We start from the raw sequence: 26,331 nt of genomic DNA, 5'->3' as shown, positions 1-26,331 counted from the left end.
AAATACAACCAAAATCTAGTGTGTGGCACTGATCTATGCACCAGCCTGATCATATTTGATAATATTCTGATTTTTTGTTTTGTTTTGTTTTTGTTTGTTTTTATCTTTTTCTTTTTCTTTTTTCCTTCTTCCCCTTTCTTTTCCCCTGGATTCAGGTCTTTTCTGATTTGTTAAGATTATATTTTTGGGGACATTGTTACCCTGGTAGCATTTTGTTCTGTCATTCATCTATTCTCCTCTGGACAAAATGACAAGATGGAAAAAAATCACCTCAACAAAAAGAACAGAGGCAGTACCGACTGCCAGGGACCTACTCAATACGGACGTTAGTACAGTGTCAGAAAGAGTTCAGGATGATGATTTTAAAGATACTAGCTGGGCTTGAAAAAAACATGGAAGTTATTAGAGAAACCCTTTCTGGGGAAATAAAAGAATAAAAATCTAACCAAGTCGAAATCAAAAAGGCTATTAATGAGGTGCAAACAAAAATGGGGGCACTAACTGCTGGGATAAATGAGGCAGAAGAGAGAATTAGTAATATAGAAGACCAAATGATGGAAAATAAAGAAGCTGAGAAAAAGAGATATAAACAACTACTGGATCACGAGGGCAGAATTCGAGAGATAAGCGATACCATAAGACAAAACAACATTAGAATAATTGGGATACCAGAAGAAGAAAGAGAGAGAGGAGCAGAAGGTATATTGGAGCAAATTATAGCAGAGAACTTCCCTAATTTGGGGAAGGAAACAGGCATCAAAATCCAGGAGGCACTGAGAACCCCTCTCAAAATCAATAAAAATAGGTCAACACCCTGACATCTAATAGTACAACTTATGAGTCTCAGAGAAAAAGAGAAAATCCTGAAAGCAACTTGGGACAAGAGATCTGTAACCTACAATGGTAGACACATTAGATTGGCAACAGACCTATCCACAGAGACCTGGCAGGCCAGAAAGGACTGGCAGGATATATTCAGAGCACTAAATGAGAAAAATATGCAACCAAGAATCCTATATCCAGCTAGGCTGTCATTGAAAATAGAAGGAGAGATCAAAAGCTTCCAGGACAAACAAAAACTAAAGGAATTTGCCAACACGAGACCAGCCCTACAAGAAATATTGGAAGGGGTCCTCTAAGCAAAGAGCCTAAAAGCAACATAGACCAGAAAGGAACACGGAAAATATACAGTAATAGTCACCTTACAGGCAATACAATGGCACTAAATTCATATCTTTCAATAGTTACCCTGGATGTAAATGGGCTAAATGCCCCCATCAAAAGACACAGGCTATCAGATTGGATAAAAAAACAAGACCCATTGATATGCTGTCTGCAAGAGGCTAATATTAGACCCAAAGACACCCCCAGATTGAAAGTGAGGGGGTGGAAAACCATTTACCATGCTAATGGACACCAAAAGAAAGCTGGGGTGGCAATCCTTATATCAGACAAATTAGATTTTAAACCAAAGACTATAATAAGAGATGAGGAAGGACACTATATCCTACTTAAAGGGTCTATCCAAGAAGATCTAACAATTGTAAATATCTATGCCCCTAACATGGGAGCAGCCAATTATATAAAGCAATTAATAACAAAAGCAAAGAAACACATCGACAGCAATACAATAATAGTGGGGGACTTTAACGCCCTCCTCACTGAAATGGACAGATCATCTATGCAAAAGATCAACAAGGAAATAAAGACTTTAAATAACACACTGGACCAAATGGACTTCACAGACATATTCAGAACATTCCACCCCAAAGCAACAGAATACACATTCTTCTCTAGTGCCCATAGAATATTCTCCAGAATAGATCACATCCTAGGTCACAAATCAGGTCTCAAACAGTATCAAAAGATTGCGATCACTCCCTGCATATTTTCAGACCACAATGCTTGGAAACTAGAACTCAATCATAAGAGGAAAGTCGGAAAGAACTCAAATACATGGAGGCTAAAGAGCATCCTACTAAAGAATGAATGGGTCAACCAGGAAATTAAAGAAGAATTTTAAAAATACATGGAAACCAATGAAAATGATAACACAACTGTTCAAAATCTTTGGGATGAGACAAAGGTAGTCCTAAGAAGAAAGTATATAGCAATACAAGCCTTTCTCAAGAAACAAGAAAGATTTCAAATACACAACCTAACACTACACCTAACGGGGCTGGAGAAAGAACAGCAAATAAAACCTAAACCCAGCAGGAGAAGAGAAATAATAAAGATCAGAACAGAAATCAGTGAAATAGAAACCAAAGAAACAGTAGAACAGATCAACAAAACAAGGAACTCGTTCTTTGAAAGAATTAACAAGATTGATAAACCACTGGCCAGACTATCAAAAAGAAAAGAGAAAGGACCCAAATCAAGAAAATCATGAATGAAAGAGATCACAACCAACACCAAAGAAATACAAACAATTATAAGAACATATTATAAGTAACTATATGCCAGCAAATTAGATAATCTGGGAAAAATGGATGCATTCGTAGAGATGTATAAGCTACCAAAACTGAACCAGGAAGAAATAGAAAGCCTGAGCAGACCTATAACCACTAAGGAAATTGAAGCAGTCATCAAAAATCTCCCAAAAAACAAAAGCCCAGGGCCAGATGGCTTCCCAGGAGAATTTTACCAAACATTTCAAGAAGAATTAATACCTATTCTTCTGAAACTGTTCCAAAAAATAGAAATGGAAGGAAAACTTCCAAACTCGTTTTATGAGGCCACCATTACCTTGATCCCCAAACCAGACAAAGACCCCATCAAAAAGGAGAATTACAGACCAATATCCCTGATGAACACAGATGCAAAAATTCTCACCAAAATACTAACCAATAGGATCCAACAGTACATTAAAAGGATTATTCACCACGACCAGGTGGGATTTATTCCTGGGCTACAAGGTTGGTTCAACATCCACAAATTAATCAATGTGATGCAATACATTAATAAAAGAAAAAAAACCAGAACCATATGGTCCTCTCAATAGATGCAGAAAAAGCATTTGACAAAGTACAGCATCCTTTCTTGATCAAATCTCCTCAGAGTATAGGCATAGAGGGTACATACTTCAATATCATAAAAGCGATCTATGAAAAACCTACAGAGAATATCATTCTCAATGGGGAAAAACTGAGCGCTTTCCCCTTAAGGTCAGGAACATGGCAGGGATGTCCACTACCACCACTGCTATTCAACATAGTATTAGAAGTCCTAGCCACAGCAACCAGACAACAAAAAGAAAGAAAAAAAAAAGGCATCTGAATTGGCAAAGAAGAAGTCAAACTCATACTCTTTGCAGATGATATGATACTTTATGTGGAAAACCCCAAAGACTCCACCCCAAAACTGTTAGACCTCATACAGAAATTCAGTAAAGTGTTAGGATATAAAATCAATGCACAGAAATCAGTGGCATTGCTATACACCAACAACAAGACAGAAGAAAGAGAAATTAAGGAGTTAATCCCACTTACAACTGCACCAAAAATCATAAGATACCTAGGAATAAATCTAACCAAAGAGGCAAAGAATTTATACTCAGAAAACTATAAAATCCTCATGGAAGAAATTGAGGAAGACACAAAAAATGGAAAAACGTTCCTTGCTCATGGATCAGAAGAGCAAATATTGTGAAGATGTCAATGCTACCTAGAGCAATCTACACATTCAATGCAATCCCCATCAAAATACCATCCACTTCTTTCAAAGAAATGGAACAAATAATCTTAAAATTTGTAAGGAACCAGAAAAGACCCTGAATAGCCACAGGAATGTTGAAAAAGAAAAGCAAAGCTGGCGGCATCACAATTCCGGACTTCCAGCTCTATTACAAAGCTGTCATCATCAAGACAGTATGGTACTGGCACAAAAACAGGCACATAGATCAATGGAACAGAATAGAGAGCCCAGAAATGGACCCTCAACTCTATAGTTAACTAATCTTCAACAAAGCAGGAAAAAATGTTCCATGGAAAAAAAGACAGTCTCTTCAACAAATGGTGTTGGGAAAATTGGACAGCCACATGCAGAAGAATGAAACTGGACCCTTTCCTTACACCACACACAAAAATAGACTTAAAATGGTTGAAAGACCTAAATGTGAAACAGGAGTCCATCAACATCCTAAAGGAGAACACAGGCAGCAAGCCCTGCAACCTCAGCCACAGCAACGTCTTCCTAGAAACATCGCCAAAGGCAAGGGAAGCAAGGGCAAAATGAACTATTGGGACCTCATCAAGATAAAAAGCTTTTGCACAGCAAAAGAAATAGTCAACAAAACCAAAAGACAACCAACAGAATGAGAGATGGTATTTGCAAATGACCTATCAGATAAAGGCCTAGTATCCAAAATCTATAAAGAACTCATCAAACTCAACACCCAAAGAAGAAATAATCCAATCAAGAAATGGGCAGAAGACATGAACAGACTTTTTTCCAAAGAAGACATCCAAATGGCAAAGAGACACATGAAAAAGTGCTCAACATTGCTGGGCATCAGGGAAATCCAAATCAAAACCTCAATGAGATATCACCTCACACCAGTCAGAATGGCTAAAATTAATAAGTCAGGAAATGACAGATGTTGGCAGGGATGCGGAGAAAGGGGAACCCTCCTACACTGTTGGTGAGAATGCAAGCTGGTGCAGCCACTCTGGAAAACAGTATGGATGTTCCTCAAAAAATTGAAAATAGAGTTACCATACTATCCAGCAATTGCACTAGTGGGTATTTACCCCAAAGATACAAATGTAGGGATCCAAAGGGGTATGTGCACGCCAGTGTTTATAGCAGCCGTGTCCAGAATAGCCAAACTGTGGAAAGAGCCAAGATGTCCATCGACAGATGAATGGATAAAGAAGAAGTGGTATATATGTATATGTATACACACACACACACACACACATATACACACACACACAGTGGAATATTATGCAGCCATCAAAAAGAATGAAAGCTTGCCATTTGCAACTATGTGGATGGAACTGGAGAGTATTATGCTGAACAAAATAAGTCAATCAGAGAAAGACATGTATCATATGACCTCACCGATATGAGGAATTCTTAATCTCATGAAACAAACTGATGGTTGCTGGAATGGTTCAGGGAGAGGGATGGGGTGGCTGGGTGATAGACATTGCAGAGGGTATGTGCTATGGTGAGTGCTGTGAAGCATGCAAGACTGTTGAATCACAGATCTGTACCTCTGAAGCAAATAATACATTATATGTTAAATTAAAAAAAAAAAAGAAGAAGAAGATAGCAGGAGGGGAAGAATGAAGGGGGGGAAATTGGAGGGGGAGATGAACCATGAGAGACTATGTACTCTGAAAAACCAACTGAGGGTTCTAGAGGGGAGGGGGTGGGAGGATGTGTTAGCCTGGTGATGGGTATTAAAGAGGGCATGTATTGCATGGAGCACTGGATGTTATATGCAAACAATGAATCATGGAACACTACATCAAAAACTAATGATGTAATGTATGGTGATTAACATAACATAATAAAAAATAGGTTAAAAAAACGCACAATGAGATAACACTTCATACCCACTATTATGGTTACAGTTAAAACGACAGATATTAATAAAGGTTGCTGAACATTTAAAAACCTGGAACCCTCAAGCAGGGAGGCCTAAGATGGTGGAGTAGTAGGAGGACCCTAGGCTTGCCTCCTCCCTAGAAAACAACTATATAAATCTCAAATAATTCTGAATACACAAGAAATTGATCCAAGGACTGACAGAACAAACTACACAACTAGAGGGAGATAAGAAACCACATTGTGGAAGGTAGGAGGTGCAGAGGCATAGTTTGTGGGAGAAACAAATCTCAGGTGCTGCCAGGGGGCGTAAGCCCTGGTCATAGAGAGAGGCAAGACAAAGAAGCACACAGGGGATCTGATTTTCATTAGATTTTACAACCAGTGCGGCTCAAAAGCTGGAGTTTTAGAGGTCTGTGGTGTGGATGGTGTGGAGCCCTAAGGGCACTGCAGTGCTCCTATGGAGAAAGAGGGCAGATAGCCTGGGGACAGAGGACAATCAATCTGAGGACCCACTGGGACACACTGGGAGAGACAGTTACCACTTCTTGGAATGCATCTGGGAGAAGTGGCGTTGCCTTTGTGGGGGCAAAGAGCCAGTGAGCACTTTTTTCTTCCCACACCCCTCACCAGAGCTGCAGGGATAGCTGCTGAGGGTGTCCAATCTGGATACTGGTCCTCTGCTGTGTTTTACCCCAAATACCACACTCTGGTGCTTTGGTACAACTATCCTTCATGGAAAAACCTGCATTAGTCCCAGTATGGCAAGACCCTCCCCCAGAGGACAAGCATGGGTACCCTCCACACCATGTCCCAAAAGTCTAGTGTTTTAAAACTCAGCCATCCTGCCTAGGATAGAGCCCAAGGTGCAAAGTGTTCCTAGGAAGGCAGGTGGCTGGGACACAGGGTAAAGGCAGCAATCTGAAGGATGCCTGAGACATACAAGGGAAGACTGTTTGCTCTTCTGGGAGTGCTTCCTGGACAGTCGCAGGCTCAAACTCCCCTCTCCAGGGACTTGGGAGCAGGCTGGTCCCATTTCCCTTTCCTGTCCCTCAGCACAGACTAACTTCAGTACTTTGGTACCAAAATTAGAGGCCTAAACCACTTACACAAAGCCCCACCCCTCTGTGCTCTACTGGTGCTGCTTTCCACAGGCAAATCTGCCTGAAAACCAGTACAATGGCCCCTCCCCCAGAAGACCAGAACAAATCCCTGCAAGCACCATGTCCACTGACCATAGAATTCTGCAAAGCTTCAGCTCTAGTGGAAATAGGATCTGACCAATTTAACAATCAGACCAGAGCACACTTAATTAAAACTCACCAAACTTTGGCCACAGTTCAAACAACTCCCCACTGCAGGCAAGGAGAACCTCTGGAGAGGACTGACCTGAGGGAAAGAGCAGGTAAAACACATCAGAGTGCACACAGCATACACCAGAGACACTTTCTGAAACATGAGGCCCTGCATATTATATGACCTCTTCTTCATAAAGCCATTAATCTCAGGATCAGGAAATATAACAGGCTTTCCTAACACAGAGAAGACAGAGGCCTAGGCAAAATGCCAAGATGTAAGAATTCATCCAAAAAGAAAGCACAAGAAAAGATCACAGACAAGGATCTAATTGTAACAGATTTAAGTAATATGCCTGATCCAGAATTTAAATCAACAATCATAACGATACTAGCTGGCTTGCAAAAAAACAAAGAAGACAGCAGGAAATCCCTTACCACACAGATAAAAGACTTAAAAACTACTCAGGCTCAAATGAAAAATGCAATAACTAAGATTTGAAACTGACACATGTAATGACCACAAGGATGGAAGAAGCAGAGGAATGAATCAGTGATAGGAAGATAAAATTATGGAAAATAATGAAGCTGAAAAAAAGAGGGAAAGAAAAAATACTGGATAATGAATATAGACATGGAACTCAGTGATTCCATAAAGCATAACAACATTCATATCATAGGAGTCCCAGAAGAAGAAGAGAGGAGGAAATGGGCAGAAGGTTTATTTGAAAAAATTATAGCTTAAAACTTCCCTAATCTGGGGAAGGAAACAGACATGCAAATCCAGGAGGCACAGGGAACTCTCACTGAACTCAACAAAAGCAGGCCAACACCAAGTGTTAAATTTGCAAAATATAGGGATAAAGAAAAAAAAATCATAAAAGGACAAAGAGTAAAGGGGTCCCTAACTTACAAGAGAAGACCAATAAGATTAGCAGAGATTTCTCCACAGAAACTTGATGGCAAGAAGACAGTGGCATGATATATTCAATGTCCTGAATGGGAAAAATATGCTGCCAAGAATACTCTGTCCAGCAAGACTATCATTCAGAATAGAAGGAGAAGTAGTTTCCCAGGCAAACATAAACTGAAAGAGTTTTATTATCACTAAACCAGCCCTGCAAGAAATATTAAAGGGGACTCTGAGTGGGAAAGACAAACCTAAAGCAACAAACACAAGAAAGGAACAGAGAAAATCTCCAGAAACAATGTCAAAACAGGTAATAAAATGGTACCAAATTCATATCTATCAATAATTATTCTGAATGTAAATGGACTAAATGCCCCAATCGAAAGATATAGGGTGTCAGAATGGTAAATAAACAAGACCCATCTATATGCTGCCTACAAGAGTCTCATTTTAGATCTCAAGACACCTGCAGATTGAAAGTGAGGGGATGGAAAAAAAAAATATTATGCAAATGGAGGTCAGAAGAAAGCTGGAGTAGCAATACTTAAATCAGAGAAACTATATTTCAAGCTAAATATTATAAAAGAGATGAAGAAGGTAATACATCATAATAAAGGGGTCTATTCTTTAAGGAGATATGACAAACTTAAATATTAATGCTAACAGCATGGGAGCACCCAACTATATAAAACAATTAATAACAAACATAAAGAAACTCTTTGATAATAATACAATTATAGCAGGGGACTTTAACAACCCACTTACTTCATTGGACAGATCATCTAAGCAGAAAACCAACCAGGAGGCAATGGCTTTAAATAAAACACTGAGCCAGATGGACTTAACATATATATTCAGAACATTTTATCCTAGAACAGCAGAATACACATTCTTTTCAAGTGCACATGGGCCATTCTCCAGAATACATCACATAGTAGGTCACAAATCAGGTCTCAAAAAGTACAAAAAGATGGAGATCATACCATGCATATTTTCCAATCACAATGCTATGAAACTTGAAATCAATCACAAAAATAATTGGGGGAAGACCACATATACATGAAGGTTAAAGAAGATCTTACTAGGGGTGCCTGGGTGGCTCAGTTGGTTAAGCATCTTTCTTTGGCTCAGGTCATGATCTTAGGTCCTGGGATCGAGCCCCACGTCAGGGTCCCCACTCAGTGGGGAGTCTTCTCCCTCTCCCTCCACCCCTCCTCCCTGCTCATGCTACCTCTCTCTCTCTCTCAATAAATAAATAAAATCTTAAAAAAAGAGCATCCAATAAAGAATGGTCAAAGAGGAAATGAAAGAAAAATAAAAGAAATACATGGAAACAAGTGAAAATGAAAACAGGATGGTCCAAAACCTTTGGGATACAACAAAAGTGGTACTAAGAGAGAAGTATATAGCAATACAAGCCTACCTCAAGAAGCAGGAAAAATCTCAAATATACAACCTAACCTTATACTTAAAGAAGCTAGAAGAAGTACAACAAATGAAGTCTAAAGACAGCAGAATAAGGGAAATAATAAATATTAGAAGAGAAATAAATTATAAAGAAACAACAAATAAACTCCTACTAGAACAGATCAATGAAAGGAGCTGCTTATTTGAAAGAATTAAATAAATTGATAAACGCCTAGCTAAACTCATCAAAAAGAGAAGAGAAAGGACCCAAATCAATAAAATCACTAATGAGAGAGGATAAATCACAACCAACACTACAATAATACAAACAATTACAAAAGAATATTATGAAAAACCACATGCCAACAAATTGGACAATATGGAATAAATGGATAAATTCCTAGAATCACATAAACTACCAAAATTGAAAAAGGAAGAAATAGAAAACATGAACATATTGACAACCAGCAAAGAAACTGCATCAGTAATCAAAAATCTTCTGAAAAACAAAGTCCAGATCCAGATGGCTTCACCGAGGAATTCTAGCAAACACTGAAAGACCTGCTCTTCTCAAAATATTCCCAAAAATCAAAATGGAAGGAAAACTTTCAAATTCATTCTAGAAGTCCAGCATTACCTTGATTTTAAAACCAGAAAAAGACCCCACCAAAAACAGAGACTAGAGGCCAATATCCCTGATGAACATGGATGCAAAAAGTTTCAGCAAAATACTAGCAAATCAAATACAATAGTACATTAAAGGAATCATTTACCACAATCAAGTGGGATTTATTTTTCGGTTGGAATGGTGGTTTAATATTCACAAATCAATCAATGTGACAGACCACATTGATAAAACAAAGAATAAGAACAATATGATCCTCTCAATAGAAGCAGAGAAACCATTAGACAAAGTAGAACATCTATTATTGATAAAAACCCTCAACAAATTAGGGATAGAGGGAACATACCTCAGCATCATAAGGATCATATATGAAATCCCTGCAGTTAATATCAACCTCAAGGGGGAAAAACTGAGAGCTTTTCCTTTATGGTCAGGAACAAGACAGGGATGACCATTCTCACCATTGTTATTTAACTTAGTACTGGAAGTCCTACCCTCAGCAATCAGACAACATAAAGATATAAAAGGCATCCAAATTGGCAAGGAATAATTCAAACTGTTACTATGTGCAGAAGACATGAGACTCTATGTAGAAAAGCTGAAAGACTCCACAAAAAATTGCTAGAACTGATATATGAATATAGTAAAGTTTCAGATTACAGGATCAATGTACAGAAATCTGTTGTATTTCTTTACTCCAATAATAAAGCAGCAGGAAGAGAAATCAAGGAATTGATGCCATTTACAGTTGTACCAAATCCCAAAAGATACCTAGGAATAAACCTAACCAAAGAGGTAAAAGATCTGTACTCTAAAAATTATAGAACACTGATCTATACACTGATCAGTTTATAGAACACTTGAGGTTGGCTTGAAGATGACACAAAGAAATGGAAAAAAACATTCCATGTTCATGGGTTGGAAGAACAAATATTGTTCAAATGTCTATACTACCCAAAACAATCTACACATTTAATGCAATCTCTATCAAAATGCCACCAGCATTTTTCATAGAGCTGGGACAAACAATCCTAAAAATTCTATGGAACCAGAAAAAACCCTGAACTGTCAAGGCAATCTTGGAAAAGAGAAGCAAAGCTGAAGACATCATAATTCTGGACTTCTAGTTATATTACAAAGCTGTAGAGATCAAGACAGTATGGTACCTGCACAAAAATAGACACATTGATCAATAGAGCAGAACTGAAATCCTAGAAATAAATGCACAGCTATATGGTCAACTAATCTTCAAAAAAGCAGGAAGGGGTATCCAATGGAAAAAAGAAAGTCTCTTTAAGAAATGGTGTTGGGAAAACTGGACAGCAACATGCAAAAAAATGAACCTGGACCACTTTCTTACACCATACACAAAAATAAATTCAAAATGGATGAAGGACCTAAATGTGTGAAAGGAAACCATCAAAATCCTAGAGGAGAACACAGGCAGAAACCTTTGTCCTCAGCCATAACAACTTCTTACTAGACATGTCTCTGGAGGCAAGGGAAACCAAAGCAAAGATGAACTATTGGACTTCATCAAGATAAAAAGCTTCTACACAGTGAAAGAAACAATCAACAAAACTATAAGGCAACATTCAGAATGGGAGAATATATTTTCAAATGACATGTCTGATAAAGGGTTTATATACAAAATATATAAAGAATATATCAAACTCAACACCCAAAAAACAAATAATCCAGTTAAAAAATCAGCAAAATACAGGAATAGACATTTTTCCAGAGATACAGGTGACTAACAGACACATGAAATGATGCTCAACATCACTCATCATCAGGGAAATACAAATAAAAACTACAATGAGATATCACCTCACACCTGTCAGAATGCCTAAAATTAACAAACAGATGTTGGCATGATGCAGAAAAAAAGGAACCGTATTACACAGTTGGTGGGAATGCAAACTGGTGTAGCCACTCTGGAAAACAGTATGGAGGTTCCTCTACCTTCCAATCCAGCAATTGCACTATTAGATATTTACTGAAGGATACAAAAACACAGATTCAAAGGGATACATCCATCCCAATGCTTATAGCAGCATTATCAACAATAGCTAAATTATGGAATTATCCCACATGTCCATTGGCTGATGAATGGATAATGAAGAGGTTGTATATATATACAATGGAATATTACCGTGCCATAAAAAAGAATGAAATCTTGCCATTTGCACTGACATGGATGGAACTAGAGAGTATTTTGTTAAGTAAAATAAGTCATTCAGAGAAAGACAAATACCATATGATTTCACTCATATATGGAATTATGAATCAAAACAAATGAAAGTAGGGATAAAAAAGAGAGAGACAGGCAAACCACAAAACAGACTCTGAAGAGTAGAGAACAAATAGATGGTTGCTGGAAGGGAGGAAGGCAGAGGGTTGGTATATGGTTGATGGGCATTAAGGAGAGTGTTGGTTGTGATTAGCACTGGGTTTTGTATATAAATAATGAATCACTAAATTTTACACCTGAAACTAATACTACACTGTATGTTAACTAACTGGAATTTATATAAAAACTTGAAGTTAAAACAAAAAAGAAAATGAATATGTTACTTTTGTCATTCAAACACGTCTATATTTACAAATGGTCTAATAAACCGTGACAAAAAAAAAAAAAAAAAGTAGAACTAACCAGCACTCTCATGCAGTGCTGCTGGGAATGTTAAATGGTATAGTTATTTGGAAAACAGTGTGACACTTTCTTAAAATATTAAACATAATGTTACCTTATGGACTAGCAATTCTATTCTTGAGTATATACCCAAGAGGATTGAAAACTTATGTCCATACAAAAACTTATACACCAATGTTCACTGCAGCATTTTTTATAAGAGCTAAAAGTTAGAAACACCCAACTGCCTGTCAACTAATGATAAAAAAAAAAAAAAAAAACTGATGTCTATCATCTGATGGAGAGACAAAATGTGTCATATCATACAATGACATATTATTCAACCATACAATTGAATGAAGTGTTGATGTATGCTATAATATGGATGAATCTTGAAAACATTATGCCATGTAAAAGAAGCCAGACACAAAAGTCCACATAGTATGTGACTCAACTTTATGAAATTTCTTATATAGGCAAATCTATAAAGACAGAAGTGAGAATATTGGTTGACAGAATAAGAATAGGGAAGATTAGGGAGTGACTGGTAATGGTTATGTGAATTTCTTTTGGTGGATGATGAAAATATTGTGGATTTCAATAGTAATGAAGGTTGCATAAATTTATAAATGTAATTAAAAGTACTGAATTTCACACTCTAAAATAGTAAATCATGTTATGTGAATTATATCTCAATAAAAACACTAAATCAACAGATCATTGTTCTGCTATATAAGCTTTCAAAGTAAAAATTTTACAACAGTTGTATTTTTTTTGAAGATTTTATTTATTTATTTGAGAGAGAGAGAATGAGAGACAGAGAGCATGAGAAGGAGGAAGGTCAGAGGGAGAAGCAGACTCCCCGCTGAGCAGGGAGCCCGATGCCAGACTCAATCCCGGGACTCCAGGATCATGACCTGAGCCGAAGGCAGTCGCTTAACCAACTGAGCCACCCAGGTGCCCACAACAGTTGTATTCAAGGGAAAACAGAAAAAATGAAGAAACTGCAATTCACACTACAATTAAATTCCATAACAATGCAACAAATCCTTAAAAGTTGGATTTGTAAATTATTTAGTAGAAAAGATATCACAACGTATGGTAGAGTATTTTAAAGAAAGTATCACTTAAATGGATAATATTTGTTAAGTCCTAAGTGTAAGCAAATTTTGCATCATATAATGTTGATTTTGAATTTCCATTAGACTGTAAATAAAAATCATTATTATAATATTACTGTAGAAAAAAAAATGGAAGTTCAGATTTTTAGCTTGAAAACCTAAGAGAACATATGGAATAAATAAAACGTTGGTACAATTTTTCCTTCATAGCAACCTTGTTTTGTGAGCATCAAGTAATTGCAGTAAAATATTAAGTTTAGGGTTATAGCACTAACTTCAAAAATAAATTAAATTAGAGCAATTACTGATAACCAAGAGAAGTAAATGCTTTTATACTTGAGCAACTAGATTATCCAAATAAGTAGTTCTATTATCTGACTCTCAAACAATCCTGATGTTTTTAGGGGCTTGAAAAATGTGGAAGAATATGCAAAAGTATATATAATCTAAAAAGTAGTCTTGTTTATACAGATTTAAGGTTTTTAAAAATTTTTTATTGTTTATTTGAGAGAGAGAAAGAGTGTGAATGGGGGGAGGAGAAGAGCGTGAGGGATGAGCAGATTCCAAGCTGAGCACAGAGCCCACCAGGGAGCTGGATCCCAGGACCCTGAGATCATGACCCGAGCTGAAATCAAGAGTCAGATTCTCAACGGACTGAGCCACCCAGGCGCCCCTATACAGTTTTAAATGAAATCCCAATAGTATCATTTTTAAAAATTTTTATTTATCTCTTTTTAAAGTTTTTATTTAAATATCCGTTAACATACAGTGTAATATTAGTTTCAGGCGTACAATTTAGTGATTCAACACTTACATACAACACCTGGTGTTCATCACAAGAGCATGCCTTTGTTGAAGCTACTCATATACCATTTTGATTTTAAAACTGAAATGCAATCTGGTGTTCCTGGGTGGCACAGTTGGTTGAGCATCTGACTCCTGGTTTTGGCTCAGGTCATGATCTCAGGGTCCTGGGATCAAGCCCTGCATGGGGCTCCACACTCTGCCGAGTCTACTTGAGATTCTCTCTCCCTCTCCCTCTGCCCCTCCCGCTCATGTTCTCTCTCTCTCTCTCTCTCAAATAAATCTTTTAAAAAAATGAAATGCAGTCTTATAGCAGGCATGAAAGAATACATTCTCAAGTGATCCACTCAGGCAGACTCTTTGGCTTATACTTTCTGCTTTTGAATGTTTTGGGAAAGTGTTAAAAATTATGATATAGTTTTTTTTTTTTTTCTAGAAATCCCATTCAAGATTTATCTCTCTGTTTTCCTGAAACAAGGTTAGAGTATATCAAATCTTCTTACACAAAATATCATGAATGATTAATATTAAAAATCTTATTTTTAATAAGGGTGCTATAACCCTAAACTTACCTCTACCTCTATCTTACTTCCACCTATAACTATGTATATACTACTAATTTTCTCTTCTGTTATCCCTTGCCTATTGGAGAGCAATTAGAGCATGAAGGAAGAGAACTTAGTATAGTGCCTGGCATGTTCCATGTACCCAAGAAAGATTATTGAATAAAATGAAGCTAAAGGGAAAGAGAGTCATCAAGAGGTCTTTATAAGGAAGTGTTAGGGAGAAAAAGAGGATTGTGCAAGGCTTTTAGAAAACTCTACACTCAAGCTCTATTAGCATTAAAGAAACAGTGGTATTCCATGTACAAATGCAAGCCAATTTGATCAAATATTATTAGAAGAAATTATGCAACCACTATTTAAAAATAATCCATCATTTGAAAGTGACTCACTTCATTTGTTGTTGTTTTGAAATATGAATAATGTGTAATGTTTTACACCTGCTCATTAAAAGTTGATTATTGTTATCATTATCAATATTAAAAAACAAAATAACTATTACTTAATGCTATATACTTTGCCTTCTATAATCATCCTCCCTTTCAAGAGCTGTCTAAATTAATGACAATAGAACCATTCTAGAAACTTTTGGTAAAACTAATAGAAGTAATAGTAATTTCCATAGTGTACTATAAAAATTAATTTCAGTAATTCAATCCAAATAAATATTTTTATTAGAACTGTTTGGGACTAGCTTTGCAACTAGTTACACAGATATTCAAGAATAAAAATGTAAATGAGGCATATTTCTTTGATTGGTTAATATCCACTTATATTTTCTTCTAAATCGTATGGTCTCAGGTTTATAGTCATATCTTTGACCTATAATTTTCTTGGATCTGTAGTTTAGAACAAAGATCATTTTCCAAATACTTTGCAAGCTTTCCCAGAACTATATCTTTATCTCTGGTTTTGATTATTTTTGAACCATATATTAACTTCAGATATGCATTATGTTCAACTTCAATACGATTTTACTACATCAATCTATCAATTTCTGCATAGCTACCATCTTTTTATTGTTAAAGCTTTAATATTCTGACATTTCCTGACAAAAATTTCTCTTCTCTTTTTGTTACTTTCCAAAATACTCTTATTCTTTATATTTTATTTTATATTTTAAGAATGTATTTGTTTGAGAGAGAGAAAAGAGATAAAGGGAAAGGGGGGGGAAGGGGCAGAGGAAGAGTATATCCAAGCAGACTCCCACTGAGTGTGGAGCCCAATGTGGGGCTCAATCTCATGAGCCATGAGATCAGGACCTGAGCTGAAACTAAGAGTCATATGCTTAACCAATTGAGCCACCCCTGCATGCCCTTTATATTTTAAATACATTAGAAAAAGCTTAAAATGGTCCCAGAAAACATATTTGGAAAATGTTTAATGTGGGTTCTCTAAAGTTCCCTAATTTCTTCCCTCTAATCTTCTAGGATATTTTTACATTTGGAGAATAGCAATAAATAATCACAACAAAGAAAATATAACTTTGTTAACCTGGTATAAATTCAAACTGTGTAAAGCATCCAATAGTCATTTTCTCCAAGTTGCAAACTGTTAAAATATATTTTCTAAATCTCATTTGGATTCTGAATAATAGCTAAATACTCTATTCCACATATTTACCAGTAAGCAATGATATAATTCTATATGATTTTAGTTAAGAATATAAAACATTTATCAATTTAGTTGAATGTTGCCCTCTTAAATGAGCATTGTATATCATCACTTTGTAGGGTGTTTTCTATTTTTAGTTTGGTGATATTTTGGATCACTAATAAGTGATTATCAAATGAAGAAATCGATGCTTTGAATTGTCACTAATACACAGCACTATTTAAAATCTTTGTTATACCTTAAGTCCAAGAAATACATCCTGTAAGCATGAGCACCATGAATACCACATATACACATCTATTATATAAATATTTTAGATTTAAGATATTATATGACTTGGAAATTCACATTCTTACATTTACATTAACATGATAAATTATATTACTAATCTTTTAAAATTGAAGTACTATATTTTATATGAGCTGAAAGACAGAAACTTTTCAGCTTACTGGCTCCAATTCTGGTAATATTACATATTGGCTAGAATAAAACACTATACAGTACACTGTCTAAAATCATCCATTCGTGTATAGCCTCTAGATTAACTAGTGCCTATCAGTGTTCTCTATTGGTGGGTACTTCTGAAACTACTCAAGAATTTCAAAGAAATCAAACTGTAATGAATTGTGGTTCTTAAGAGTCTCAAACATAGGACACAAAGTCAGCAATCAAAAGTGTTGACTTTGATCTATACAGATCTTTTCTGTTTCACATTTGACATTTCTTTTCATTGCCAGTGGCAGTAAAAATCAACCAGGGTATGTTTCCCAAATGTTTTCTTTTTTCTTTGAAGTTTGGCCAGCCAGAGAGAAAATGTTCTCAGATGAGTAAGTATAAAAATAAGGGCTTCAGAGAATTTTTTGTTTGTTTTTCTTCAGGGTTATAATATCAAACCAATGTATACCAAAACCTCTTTTCTCTGAAGCCCAAACCCAGCAGTTAATTCTTCTTTGAGAAGGACCTAAATCTGTGCTGATACAATAGCCACCAGCCACACATAGTTATTGAACATATGAAATATGGCTAGTTGGAATTCAGATAGATGTACTGTACCTGTAAAATACATATCAAATTTCAAGGCTTAATATGAAAAAGAATGTAAAATATATTAATTTTTATATTGATTACATGTTGGAATGATGATATTTTGGATACACTGCTTTAAGTGAAACATATCAATAAAATTAATTCCACCTGTTCCTTTTTGCTTTATTTAAATGTGTCCTGGACAACTTATAATTACACATTTTATTATATTTCCATTTGACAGTGCTGATCAAAATCAATTATATTAAATCACTTGAAATTTAAGACTTCTGGGCTATGTTCTCAGATTGACAATTTACTTAATGAGAAAGTTGCTGTTTCAATAATCAATTTTTGTGTGTATCTTAAAATATTTTCAATAGTGTATTTTCAAAGTTTATTTCAAACAAAAAATTTCCCTCATTATAGACCCAGATTTTGGTGTGATATCTATAAATGGAAGTAAATAAATATTTTATTTTTGTTACATCATTCAAATAGAATCAAATTCAAGACATATTATTAATAATATTAACATTATACTTTATGAAATAAAGATTATTATTCTAATTAGTTATAGCAGAAATAAGTATTCAGAACCTTTTCAATGTTTACAGCTCATTTAAACAAGTCAGCCATATTTTACCAACAAGCAACAAATATGTCACTTAGTAATGCCATTTATTTCACATACATGGATTTTAAAAAGGCAAATAGTATAAAACCAGAACATAAACTGAAAAGAATACATTTTTTATTCACAGATTATATACTGTTTCAAAGCTATGCCGAGTTTTTATCACAACGAGAACACTGCAGTGCCACACCTATTTTCTAACTTTAATAAAAAAACATTGAAAAGCAATACAATTTTATCATAAAGTACATTTTTTTCTAGTTCCATGTGTCAGTGAATAATATATAATGAATGTGGTGACATGGAATTATTTCATATTACCTGAAGAAGGCAATTTTCAATGTTAAAATATCCAAATGCTCTAATAAAACTTAATTCCTTTCACAAATATTGTTCTATGCCATTCTAGCATCTACTGTTAGTAATCTAACACAAAACTAACAAAACTGCATTTTGATTTTATCCTTCAGTCTGAGAATTTAGGGAGCTATTAGATTAACATAAAGGGATTAATATTATGGCCTGTGGAATAAGTTTGTCATTTGGAAAGTTATACATGCATTTTCATTAACTTCTGGCCATGAAAAGAAAAAGTATGAAAAGACATTATTTTCTCTAATTGACATGAAAAGTTCCATATCTATCATGCATAAGAATGAATTATGTTTTATGTTCACAAACACTTATTAACTAAGTACTCAGATGAAGATAGGTGAGGCGATTAATTTGACTGAGATGTAATCCATTTTTCTAGTCTCTTTAGGAACTTCTACGTCACCCTGCTTCCCCACCTCTCACATTCATCCCTAAAGAGTTCCTGATTCAAATTCAACAACTCAAGTCTAAAGTAATGAATTCCTAAATTACAACTGATTATTTAGTACTAACAATAGGTATAGGAAACTAGCTCAAGAACAGATCCTTGAGAGTTATCTGAGAGCCAGAAAGGTAAGGGTTGTCTAATAAAACAATGTAAGGTTATGTCAAAAATTAGCTTGGGTAGCTGAGCATTACTGTGGAAAGCAGACAAATGACTGCAGGTAAACAAAGCAGTTGACATTCTACTGCTCAAACGATAAACCTCAATGAAAACAGAAAATGTAATTAATATACCTGAAACTCAGTCTTGAATTAAAACATGTCCCAAAAAAGGAAAGTACACTTGAAAACAAATATAAGAAAACAAATTGGGGCACCTGGGTGGCTCAATCAGTTAAGCATCTGCCTTCAGCTGGGGTCATGATCCCAGCGTCCTGGGATCGAGCTCTGCATCAGACTCCCTGCTCAGCCAGGACTCTGCTTTTTCTTCTCCCTCTGTCATTCCCCCTGCTTTTGCTCTCTGGCCCTCTTTCTCTGTCAAATAAATAGATAAAATCTTTAAAAAAACAAATTAATTTATAAATGTTTATTAATATATATTTTCCGATGAGGAGGTACTAAAGAATTTGCTCTGAATGAATTGACAAGTATATATTTGCAATTTCTTCCTTGAAGACAAGTAAAGCACTGCCAGGAGTAAAAGTGTTTCTTTTACTACTAAGAACTTGCACATATATATCTAATTTACTATGAGGGGAAAAATCTACATATTTATGTACTTAAGAAAATAACTCAATTTCATCCCTGGTAAACAGTCAGCCTTCAATAGACCAGTTGTATGAATAAAATAATATTAGTCACATACATTTATGATTAGGGTCAGAGAGAGCTTTTTCCTTTATGTGCTAGCATTTAATTATAAAAAAAAATGCTTAAGAAATTGTATTGAGATGAATAATATCAAGTCTATTCAAATAAGCTGATAATGGAAAGTGGATATATAAAATATGGTATGAAAATTATAAAATATAACCATAAAAGGTACTATGGTGTTTCAGTGCAGCTTGGAGTAAGAACCCAACTGCATTATGAACATACTAAATAAATATGCAATTAGAGCAAAATTTAAAATAGAAGTTTAATTGCAATGGCCATGGCTCATTGGTGTACTGATAAAAGTTCAAAAATCTAAACAATAGTAATATCTTACACTGGTATAGTGCTTTAGAAACTTTTAAATTCCTATATTATTTACCCTAACTTTGCCTCAGTTTCCACTATTTCAAAAATAAAGAAAATAATAGAACTTACACAAAGAAGTATCATAAGTATTAAAAACATTTACAGATTATCAAGGAGAGTATCTAGAACACAGTATACACTTAAATACTAACTAATGTGTTTTTGTGTATTATTATATCATCATGTTTAAGCAGCCTGACTTCTCTGTGAGGGTTAAGTATAAATATGATCACTACAATTTTTTTTAAATGTGCGAAAAAAAATATAGAGTCTGTGTTTAAGTAACTTGGCCAAATGTACACATCTAGTCAGGTGTAGAACTGTCATTAGAACTTGAGATGATCTGGTTCACCTTCAAATGCTCTTTCCACCATACCTTGGAATGTTATGATCAAAACATCTGGACTTGTGAGGAGGGAAGTTGACAGAGTAAGAGGTTCCTGAGCTCAAAGCATCCCAAGTACACATCAAGGAGAAGAGAGAGAATGGGGCAGAAAACTTATTTAAAGAATAATAACTGAAAACCTCCCTAAACTGGGGAAGAAAACAGACACCCAGATACAGGAAGCAAAGAGATACCTTAGTAATATAAACCCAAGGAAGTCCACACCAAGAAACATAATAATTCAAATAGCAAAAAGTAATGATCAAGAGAATTTTAAAATAAGCAAGAGAAAACATTTACTTTAAAGGAAAACCCCATAAGGTTATCAGCTAATTTTTCAGCAGAAACTGCAGGCCAGAAGAAAGTGGCATGATACATTCAAAGTGCTGTAAGAAAAAAAAAAATGCAACCAAGAATGATCTACTCAGCAAAGTTATCATTCAGAATAGAAGAAGAGACAAAAAGTTTCCCAAACAAGAGTTAGTTTTCACCTTTAAACAAACCTTAGAAGAAATTTTAAAGGGAACTCCTTAAGTAGAAAGAAAAGGCCATACCTAGAAATAAATTATAAGTGAAAGAAAAAATCACAGGTAAAAGCAAATATAGAAAAGGTAGTAGATTAATCACTTATAAGCCAGTATAGAGGTTAAAACACTAAAGCGGTAAAAATCAATTATATCTACCAAAATTAGGTAAGGAATACACAAAATTTTTAAAAAATTGTAAAATAAGACATCACATACATAAAACAGAGGGGAATAAAAATTTAATGCTTTTGGAATGGGTTTGAACTTAAGAACATCAACTTAATATGGACTGCTATATGTTTAAGATGAACCTGATGGTAACCACAAGTCAAAAACTTATAATAGATCCAAAAACAATAAAGAAAAAGGAATCCAACCATAACACTGAAGAAAGTCATCAAACTACATCAAAGACAGCAAGAGAAGAAAGAACAGAACTACCAAAAACAACCAGAAAACAATTAACAAATGGCAATAAGTACATACCTATCAATAATTAATTTAAATGTAAATAGACTAAAAGTTGGGTAGCTATACTTATATGAAACAAAATGGTTGTTAAAACAAAAACTATAGCAAGAAACAAAGAAGGGTACTACATAATATTAAAGAAATCAATCCAGCAAGAAGATATAATTATAAATATTTATGCACCCAAAATTGGAGCCCATGAACACACAAAGCAAATATGAGCAGACATAAAGAGGGAATTTGACAGTAATACAATAATAGTAGGAGACTTTAACACCCCACTTACATCAACGGATAGATAATCCAGACAGAAAATCAACAAGGAAACAGTGGATTTGAATGACATATTAGACCAGATCAACCTAACAGATATATATACAACATTCCATGTAAAACTATCAGAATACACATTCTATTGAAGTGCACATGGAATGTTCTTCAGGATAGGTTACATGTTAGGTCACAAACAAGTCTTGACATTTAAGATTAAAATTATATCAAGAATTTATTTTCTCAAACACAGCAGTATGAAACTCGAAACCAATTAAAAAAATCAGGAAAAAAGTATACACATGAAGATTAAACAATGTGCCACTAAACAACCAATAGGTCAATAAAAAAAAATCAAAGAGGAAATAAAAAAAAAAATACATGGACAAGTGAAAAAGGAAACATAATAGTACAAAAATCTTTGGGATAGAGCAAATACAGTTCTAAGAAGGAAGTTTATAGCGATATATGCCTAACTCAAGAAACAAGAAAAATGTCCTCCTCCTGCTCCTGCTTGCTCAGGCTCAGGCTCCGGCACTGGCTCTGCCTCCTCCCAGCCACCTGGGGCCAGGGAAAAGTGAGGTTGTAAAAATCCATGTGGGATGGCCCCAGGTCGAGCATCAGAAATTTGGCTGTCAGTACAGATGTGGCAGTGGGGTCAATCCAGAACCTTTCTAGAGGGTAAAAGAGTTTACTTTTAAGAGGGGGATACTGAAAAGATGGCAGAGGAGTAGGGGACCCTATTACAACCGGTCCCCAGAATTGAACTGGATATCTACCAGACCACTCTGAACACCCATGAAATCAGCCTGAGATGTAAGAAGATAGATCTGGATGTCTACAAACAGAATATCATAGGCAGTTGGATTTGAGGTATGAAGTGGGGAGCCATGATTCTGCAGACAGATATTGGAAGATAAAAGGAAGGAGGAGGGAACCATGGTGATCCTACACCACTGGTGAGCGATAACCTCCCGGGCTGGGGACAGGGCACAGACTCACAGACCAGTAGCAATGGGGAAAGGATTTTAGGGCAGTCCCCTGGACTGAAACCCAGAGCGGAGAGACTGCACATGTGAACTGGGGGTGGCTGGCAGTTTTAGAAGCACAAAGGGCAGAGATGTGTCCGACCTGGAGGCAAGGGCTGGGAGCACTGCTGAAGGGCACACAACCCAGGATGCTGTAGTTTATAGCAGCGCAGACAGAGATAGTATGGCCTGGAGAGCTCACTGAAGAACAGATTATGATCTCTCTGCTCTGAGGCAGAGGGTTGGAAAAGATCAGTTCTGCTCTGACTCTTGAAAGAGATGTGGAAAGCAACCAGGGAAAGCCGCCACAGAAAAAAAGCCCCTCAAAACTGGTTGTAACTGAGCCCATTCCCCCCCCACCCAGGGGGCAGGGCAACTCTGCCCAAACAAGGTTGCCTGAGTAACAGCATGGCAGGCCCCTCCCACAGAAGACAGGCTGGGAGAACAAGAGACCGACAATGCCAGGGTTGCTGCGAAACAGATGCATCTTGCTTGGGTTCTGGTCAATAATTTGGACTCTGTGCATTCTTCACCACACCTCAACAGAATGACTAGGAGGAGGAACCCCCAAAATAGGAACTACTCAGAGACTGTGACTTCTGCCACAGATTTATAAATGGATACAGATATAACCAAGATGTCAGAGATGAAATTCAGGGTAGCAATAGTGAAGACAATAGCTAGAATGGAGAAATTGATTAATGGCAACATAGAGTCTCTAAGGCCAAAATGAAAGCTGAACTGACAGAACTTAATAATGTTATCAAAGAGATCCAATCTAATCTAGATAATCTAACAGCTAGGGTAAGCGAGGCAAATGAATGAATTAGTAATCAAGAAGACCAATTAATAGACAAGGAGGGAGATGAGGAGGCCAGGGAAAAACAACTCAGAATCCATGAAAATAGAATCAGGGAAATAAGTGACACCATTAAACATTCCAATGTCAGAATTATTGGGATCCCTGAGTGGGTGGAGAGAGAGGACTAGAAGATATAATTGAACAAATTGTAGTGAGAACTTCCCTAATCTGGGGAATGAAACAAACATTCATGTCTGAGAGGCAGAGAGGGCCCCTCCAAAGATCAAGGAAAACAGGCCAACACCCTGGCATGTAAGAGTAAAATTCACAAATCTTAGAACCAAGGAAATGAAATTAAGGGCAGTTAAGGGAAAGAAATTCCTTATGTACAGAGGGAGGAACATCAGAATAACGTCAGACCTATCCACAGAGACCTGGCAAGCCAGAACAGGTACTAAACATATTCAGGGTACTAAACGAGAAGAACATGCAGCCAAGAATATTTTATCTGGCAAGGCTGTCATTTAGAATGGATGGAGAGATGCAGAGCTTCCAAGACCAGCAGAAACTGAAAGAATATGTGACCACTAAGCTGGGCCTGCAAGAATATTAAGGGGGGTTCTATAAAAGGAGAAAGACCCCAAGGGTGATATAGAAAAGAAATTTACAGAGACAATCTATAAAAACAAGGTCTTCACAGGCAACCTGAAGACAATAAATTCATATCTTTCAATAACTACTCTCAACATGAACAGCCTAAATGCTCCCATAAAACGGCACAGGGTTGCAGATTGGATAAAAAGAGAGGACCCATCCATACGCTGTCTAGAAGACTCATTTTGAATCTAAGATACATCCAGACTGAAAGTGAAGGGATGGAAATCCATCTTCAATACCAACAGACCTCAAAAGAAAGCTGAGGTAGCAATTCTTACATCAGACAAATTCGACTGAACTAAACACTGTAGTTAGAGACACAGAAGGACACTACATCATTCTTAAAGGGTCTAACCAACAAGAAGATCTAACAACTGCAAATATCTATGCCCCCAACATGGGAGCAGACACCTACATAAGCCAGCTGTTAACTGAAATAAAGACTCATACTGATAATAATATGTTAATTGTAGGAGACCTCAGTACTCCACTCTCAGCAATAGACAGATCAACTAAGCAGTAAATCAACAAAGAAACAAGAGCTTTGAATGACACACTGGACCAGATGGACCTCATAGATATATACGGAACATTGCACCCTAAAACAACAGAATACTCATTCTTCTCAAGCACACATGGAACTTTCTCCAGAATAGACCACATACTGGGTCACTAATCAGGTCTCAACCAATACGAAAAAAATGACATTACTCCTTGCATCCTCTCATACCCTAGTGCTTTAAAACTGGAACTCAATCACGAGAAAAAATTTGGCAGAAATTCAAACACTTGGAAGCTAAACACTGCTCAAGAATGTTTGGGTCAACCAGGAAATCAAAGAAGAACTTAAACAATTCATGGAAACCAATGAGAATGAAAACACATTGGTCCAAAACCTATGGGATACTGCAAAGACAGTCCTAAGGGGGAAATACATAGCCATCCAAGCCTCACTCAAAAAAATAGAAAAATCCAGAATTCACCAACTAACTTTACACCTTAAAGAACTAGAGAAAAAACAACAAATGATGCCTAAACCACACATTAGAAGAGAAATAATTAAGATTAGAGCAGAAATCAGTGAATTAGAAACCAGAAACACAGTAGATCAGATCAATGAACAAAAAGCTGATTCTTTGAAAGAAGTAATAAGATTGATAAACGAGGGCACCTGGGTGGCTCAGTTGGTTAAGCGACTGCCTTCGGCTCAGGTCATGATCCTGGAGTCCCTGGATCGAGTCCCGCATCAGGCTCCCTGCTCAGCAGGAAGTCTGCCTCTCCCTCTGACCCTCCCCCCTCTCATGCTCTCTCTCTCATTCTCTCTCTCAAATAAATAAATAAAATCTTAAAAAAAAAAGATTGATAAACGACTGGCCAGATTTATCCAGAAGAAAGGAGAAAGGACCCAAATTAATAAAATTATGAATGAAAGGGGAGAGATCACGACTAACACCAAGGAAATAGAAACAATTATTAGAAATTATTATCAACAACTCTATACCAACAAATTGAGCAACCTGGAAGAAATCGATGCCTTCCTGGAAACCTATAAACTCCCAAGACTGAAACAGGAAGAAATTGACAACCTGAATAGGCCAATAACCAGTAACCAGATTGAAGCAGTGATTCAAAACCTCCAAAAAAACAAGAATCCAGGGCCTGATGGATTCCCTGGGGAATTCTACCAAACATTCAAAGAAGAAATAATACCTATTGTCCTGAAGCTGTTTCAAAAAATAGAAACAGAGGGAAAGCTTCCAGACTCATTCTATGAGGCCAGCATTACGTTAATCGCCAATCCAGGCAAAGAACCCATCAAAAAAGAGAATTTCAGACGGATATCCCTGATGAATATGGATTCCAAAATTCTCAACAAAATCCTAGCTAATAGGATCTAACAATACATTAAAAGGATCATCCACCATGACCAAGTGGGA

General features: G+C 36.2%; 1 protein-coding gene across 3 annotated transcripts in view; it reads right to left on the bottom strand.

Annotated features, from left to right (window-relative positions):
- Positions 1-6,717: 6,717 nt before the first annotated feature.
- The window catches only part of PCDH11X (protocadherin 11 X-linked), a 583,424-nt gene continuing 563,810 nt past the window's right edge, over positions 6,718-26,331 (bottom strand). For 2 of the 3 annotated variants that reach the window (XM_064574318.1, XM_045880211.3), the window contains exon 6: positions 6,718-6,945. In XM_064574318.1, coding sequence (XP_064430388.1) covers positions 6,869-6,945 — 77 coding nt within the window. In that variant the 3' untranslated portion in view covers positions 6,718-6,868. Of the gene's footprint in view, positions 6,946-18,540; positions 19,547-26,331 lie in introns of those variants that run through there. The other variant, XM_064574319.1, reaches the window with a different exon arrangement.

Source organism: Mirounga angustirostris, unplaced genomic scaffold (assembly GCF_029215605.1).
Source record: "Mirounga angustirostris isolate CCGP_5_RB_7025 unplaced genomic scaffold, mMirAng1.0.hap1 SCAF_11, whole genome shotgun sequence".
In the NCBI taxonomy this organism is placed as follows: Eukaryota; Metazoa; Chordata; class Mammalia; order Carnivora; family Phocidae; genus Mirounga; species Mirounga angustirostris.
This window is presented reverse-complemented; position numbering and strand designations above follow the sequence as displayed.